This window comes from Haemorhous mexicanus, chromosome 7, assembly GCF_027477595.1.
Source record: "Haemorhous mexicanus isolate bHaeMex1 chromosome 7, bHaeMex1.pri, whole genome shotgun sequence".
Classification (NCBI taxonomy): Eukaryota; Metazoa; Chordata; class Aves; order Passeriformes; family Fringillidae; genus Haemorhous; species Haemorhous mexicanus.
In genome coordinates, this window is record NC_082347.1 from 28,212,803 (window position 1) to 28,218,802 (window position 6,000).

General features: G+C 41.0%; 1 protein-coding gene across 1 annotated transcript in view; it reads right to left on the minus strand.

Annotated features, from left to right (window-relative positions):
* Window positions 1–5,647, minus strand: part of LOC132329967 (adhesion G protein-coupled receptor A3-like) — a 255,248-nt gene extending 249,601 nt beyond the window's left edge. The window contains exon 1 of the mRNA XM_059851706.1: window positions 5,387–5,647. Coding sequence (XP_059707689.1) covers window positions 5,387–5,607 — 221 coding nt within the window. The 5' untranslated portion in view covers window positions 5,608–5,647. The remainder of the gene's footprint in view (window positions 1–5,386) is intronic.
* Window positions 5,648–6,000: the final 353 nt, after the last annotated feature.

Consider the following 6,000-nt stretch of genomic DNA (forward strand, 5'->3'; position numbering starts at 1 on the left):
CCCTTCCCACATGCATCACTCTCCCCCTGGCTATCCTCACCAGCTTATTTTTACCTCTGGAATGAAACTAAGTGAATGATCACAATACAGCAAATTTCCTAGTATGCAACAAAAATAGGATTTGATTTCTACATTAAATTACCAAATTAATGAACTGTTCGATACTGTGAAATAATTTTATCTGCTTCCAGATATTCTTATCCCATTCTCTTACACAAACTGCTTTCCTCAAAAAATGTTACACCCGAGGATGTAAAAGCACCAGGATGATATATGGCACACTTAACTCTAGGCCTTGACAGTTTAATAATAATAGAGGAAGAAACTGCAGGATGATTCATGTATCTTTAAAAAGTTATGGTATATGGTCACTATTAAAGTAGCATTTACTGTATTTTGAACATTATTTGCTATGAGAGTTCTATTTTCCATAGCAGAAGTTTTTTCACACTCTTCTTGGGTTACCACTTCCAAAGATGCCAAATGTGTCAGTTTCATCCAAATAAAGTCATCTTTTGCAAGTGGTCACACTACTAGTACTTTTCAGGTGCAGGTACATCCTCGTCAGAAAAAAACAAAAAGAAAATAAAATATGATATGGCCACTCTAGATTAATATATAAAATGTATTATCAAGGAGAATTAGACTAACATTTGAGTAATATTTGAAGACTTTTCATCACTAGAACCTTTATCTACTCCATTCTTTGCTCTCCCCAACCATCTGTCCCAGACCTTCCAAGTTTTTGGTGTATTTTATGTAGGCTTCCCAATTGAGGAGTTTCTTCCACAAACTGTTTTTTCCTTTTTCTTTATTTAAGAGTTTCAGAGAAAGCATGTATAAATATGTATATACATATAAATAATGGAGCAGGAAACCTGTTTCTTTTTCTTTTTTTCCTGCCACTTTGAGTGAACACAGTAAACTAACCAAGGTGAAAATGTTTGCAAAAACCTTTATAACAAGAATCACCCTACCTTCTTTAATAATCCTCTTATTTACAAATTAGCAACACTATGTTAGGTCTCAAATCAATAGAGAAGAATATGTGAGTTTCAAGATGTGGAAATAAAACTACTGAATATTATTTTCTGTTCAGTCTTTCTTCAACTCTCTGTTTGCTTTGGCTAGCTTAAGCGCTGAACTCTTTGGGACATAACATTTTTGTGATCTATTTTTAAAACAAGATGCTTATATCAAATAAACCATATTGATATAACCTAAACTGAATATAGGCAGGTAAAAGATCAGACTAGACATGAAAAAAACACAGTAATATAATAACTCCGAAAAAATTTCAGTGAACATGATATAAATGAATGCGACATAAAAGTAATTTTGGGACAGAGAAAAGTGGGGCAATGCTGCTTTCAGAATAGTATTTAATGTTTGTGAAGTGCTTTGAAAATTAACATCCTTCATACATGTTATGGCTATGGATTACCATTGGAGTCATGGAGCCTTACTCTGAAATTGAGAATATGAGGAATTTGAGACAACCTCCAATTCAAAGTCAGAAGAAAGGCTTAGACACAAAAAGTATGAAGAATCCTATATGATAAAGAATTTATATAAGCCATACACTACCATAAATTTTCTTCATTTCTATTATGACAATTTAAAATTACACCTTTCAATAGGTGTATCTGTGGGTAAAATTTGTAAAAATATCAACCATTGGTATACATCTTAGACTTTCTTTTGAATTGAGGGAGGAAAAAAAAAAGTGGTGCTACTATCAGAAACTTATGGCATTTATAACTTCAAAGTATATTCTGCCCAGTGATACCAAGTGACACATATTGAACTGAGAACTCCCAAGATTCAAAGCATGAAGTTTTTAACACCACTTGACATGAAAGAAAAAGGTATGTAAGTAACCCACCAATATACTGTCCAGCAGAGAATCCAATCTCCTAATTCCAAAAATTTCAAACTGCAGAAGTTTCATACTGTAAAAGGCAGCAAAAAACCTTCTCCACATGGCCCAAATTTCAGCAACTCAGTCAAAAAGTTTACAACTAATTTTCCATCAACATAGAAGAGACAGAAGATTGCAAACAGTCTTGTTCCCTAGAGTTCCATTTTAACAATCCAATTACACTGATTAAGAAAAATGTGAAATATTGGTTTCATACAATAATACCAAAGTATTCAACCACAGAGTCTAAAATGAGAAAACTACATTATCCTGAAGTGATATGACTCCTTCTTGTTGGGTCTACACTTCAATGCCTGCTGAGAGTGAAATGGTGAGAGTAGATCCCATAAATTAGTGATTCAACAGCTGTATTCTTCATGGAAAAAAAAAAAAAATTCCCTTTCTCCACTCTGTCCCAAAATACAAAGCAAGAGATGCATGCTGCAAATCCATAAGGACTGGAATCACTTTTAACAAGAGACGTGCAAATACTTTGTGAAGCTACAGCTAAGTTTTTACTTTTGATCCACAACAAGTTCATGAATCCTGTTTCCAAAGCAGTAAAATACTAAATAAAGACAGTGAAACAGAGTCCAGAACAAGGGGGGTTTTTGTTTGGTTTGTGTTTTAAAATAAAATAAAGAGGAGAGAATAGGTGCTTTATCAGCTTATATTTTGATTTTATTTCTAGTGTGATTATCATTGGGAGCATTTAGACAGTACTGAATAGCTGTAGTGTTCAAATGATTTCAAAGAAACTCTGTAGACTTCCTCACCTCATAATCTGAAAATAATTGGTTCAAACATGTCAAGAATAAGCATTTCTTCAGTGACTTCACCCTAGTTTGTAGTCACCGTGTGTGATTGTGTCAGTATTCCTAGAAGCAATAGTTCAGTACATATATACCATAGAGCCTAAACTGTCAAACTCAGACAAGACCCACAGTCACTTAGGTGAAAGAACCTAAGCCACCAAACTCAAGCTTCAATTAAGCTACCAAATCATAACTTCTAAATTTGCTGATAATACCATTACTCAGCATGTAAATGAGATGTTACATATCTGAATGGCTTCAGAGATAAAGCAGAGGTAATTCTCTTCCATCTCTGCAGAGCAGTTACCAGAGTTTGGCTTTGATCTTGCCTTCCAAAAGATCATAGCATTAAGGAAATAGCCTCCCTATATAATGAATAATATCCCCCAAACCCCACAAAATGTTTATTACATTGTTTCATTACAGTATTATTGCATCTGAACATATACTCTTTTATTCACCTCTATATTTCTTAATTGTTAAAGCAATCCAAAAGGTTATGTTCCATATGTTAAAGCTCTCTTTCTCTCTGTGGGCCCATAAAACTGAATGGAAGCAGACAGCATCTACCAGAATATTCTCTTTTGCCTGTATCTCTTATTCAGCTACAAAAACAAATGTAAGAGCACTAATACTTGAGCTCATTATCATAATTTTCTACAGCTGGCCAAATCCCACAAGTGTAAGTTAATTCATAAAAACCAGTTTCACCTGGAAAATCTTTGACATATTCAATCAAATTTTCACCTGTATGTTCTAGCTACTGAAAACTTCTAATACAGATTTTAATTTTTTTTTCTTTTTTATCTTAAATATTTAACCTTAAATTTACTTCTGGGAAAGAAAAAAAATTCTCAAAAATGAGACAGGAGACTGTGAGAAGAAAAGGGAGACGTGATACATAGTACTATACTTGTCCATATGAAATAAAAAAAAAAAAAAAACCCAAAATGTATCTTTTGTATCAACTAGGGCCAGCTAATCAGCTCTCAGGTCAAGAGGTATTTAAGTTTAAAAAAAAACTAGCACAGTACCTTGCTAAAGAGTTTTGAGCAAGCGTTACCTGAAATGAATGTGTTTTGGTTGATAGGATCAAGTTTGCTACTGGTGCCTTAAATCATATGTATAAGCGAGCAAATCCTCCCACCTACCACTTCAAACACACCACCTCCCCTGTTCATCTTTTCTCACTTCTGTTTCCAATTCAATTTCTTTTCACTGCAGTGAATACATACTTCTGTTGATCTCATGGTCAGCTGGATTCCTTGACTGGTACTTACCTCAGCAAAAGTTTCTTGAAAACCTAAATAAGACTCTGAGAGTCAATGCTTAAGAGGAAAAACCTTTGCAGACATGCTGAGTGTGAGAGTTTCTATAGCTCTTTAACCAGGAGGAAAAAATAGTTCCTGCCTCCCCAAGACGTTGACATTTTATAATTCTGGTGAGTTCCACCTCTAACTACAAAGCCAGTTATGCAAACTGTAGAAGTAGCAGTGAATTTATCACTGAGGGTAAAGTTTATGTTGGTAAGTAATGTAATATTCCAAACCAGCCTATTAAAATTTAGGAGGAAGTGCAATTATTGTCTCTTGTATAGAAGCAGAAGTTTCCTAAATAAATAATCAGCATACAGATAATCAGCATCAAGTCACCCAACAGTTATAGCTAAAACTGAACTGGAGCATACACAGCACATCTGTACATTTACAAGCACAAGCTCCCCAGATGTTATGAATTACTGTCTTTACCAGTTGCCTCCTGAAAGTGTTGACTTAAAGAAAATGCACTGAACAGTGGAGATGTTCATAGCAGGAATTGTCAACAGAACTAAATTCAAGAGTAAAAGATCTGTTGATATGTGTATGATCTAAAGGGTAAGTGTCACAGAGCTATTACTGCTTGGGTGCATTACAGGGACATTACTTTCAGCTGTACTTGAGGAAACACTCACAGAAAGTTCTACTACCTTACTTTCAACATACTACTTATTCAGTTTAGCTATGTGCAACAGGCAACAAAGTATCACAACCTAATTCCTAGTTAAAAAAAAAAAAACCAACAAAAAACCCCGAACACCATACCCCGAGTCATTTCAAATTACCAGACAACTCTGAATTATATTGGAGATTTGAGAGTTTCATACCGTTGTATAGGAACTCATCTTAAAAAAGGAGATATCAAATTCCAAACTTTATTTAGAGGAGAGGAGAGAGAAAGGGAAAACTGTTAATGACACAGCACTCCAGGAGGCAGTTCAGCATTACCGATATCATTCATTTACTGCCGGACAGGGCGAGCCCGTCCCGTCGCTGGCGGAGAGGTACACCAGAGAGCTCCATCAGTTCTGCTTCCACTGACATTTCCCAAACCGCCACCCGCAGCAGCGTGCAATTTACACCAGGGAGAGCCCAGCTCCCCCACTTCGACCCGAACGCCAGCAGGAGTTTCCCAACCGAACACGAAAAAAAAAAAAAAAAATAAACAAACCCCCCCAAACTCTCACAGACTTTTTAAAAGCAGGGTCGGGGCTGCAGCGGGCACGGAGCTGTTCTGCGGACTCCGGAGCGGCGGGCGGGGGTCCCCTCGAGCCCCGCGCCTCCCCCGCACCCCCGCCCGCGCCAGGTGCGCGCCGCCCGCGGGCCGTACTCACAGGGACACGGTGCGGTTGGGCAGCACGGCGGGCTGCAAAGTTTCCACCAAGTCTCCGCCGGTGCAGACCACTTTGATGCGGAGGGCCGGGCGGCCGGGCCCCTTGGCGCGCTCGGCGGCGCAGAGGCAGCGGTCCACGATGAGGTCGGGGCAGTTCCTGCTGCCCCCGCAGAGCCCCAGCGCGGCGGCCAGCAGGCAGAGGCGGGGGCACAGCCCGCGCATGCTGAGCCAGCGAGCGGGAGCCGCCGGCTGCCGCGCCGCGCATGGCACGCGCCCGTCCGCGCCGCTCCGCGGGCCCCTCCACGCCTCCCGCGCCCACCCCGCCCCGCCTCTCTCGCTGCGGCCGGCTCCGCTCCGAGGGACCCCCCCCTTCCTCCTCCTCCTCCTCCTCCTTTCTCTGAGGAGCCGCCGCTCCTTTCCTGCCGCAGCCCGTGCGGCCGCGGCGCTGGGCGGACCCCGCGGCGCTCAGCGGGCCCCCCCTCCCGCCGCCGCTCACGGGGCGCGCCCCCCCCCGGGCCCGGCAGCCGCGGCCCCGGAGCGCCCGGAGCGCCGCTACCTGCGCTCGGTGCCCCGCCGCGCTGCCAGCCCCCGGCCGGGGTCCGCGCCCTGGGGGAA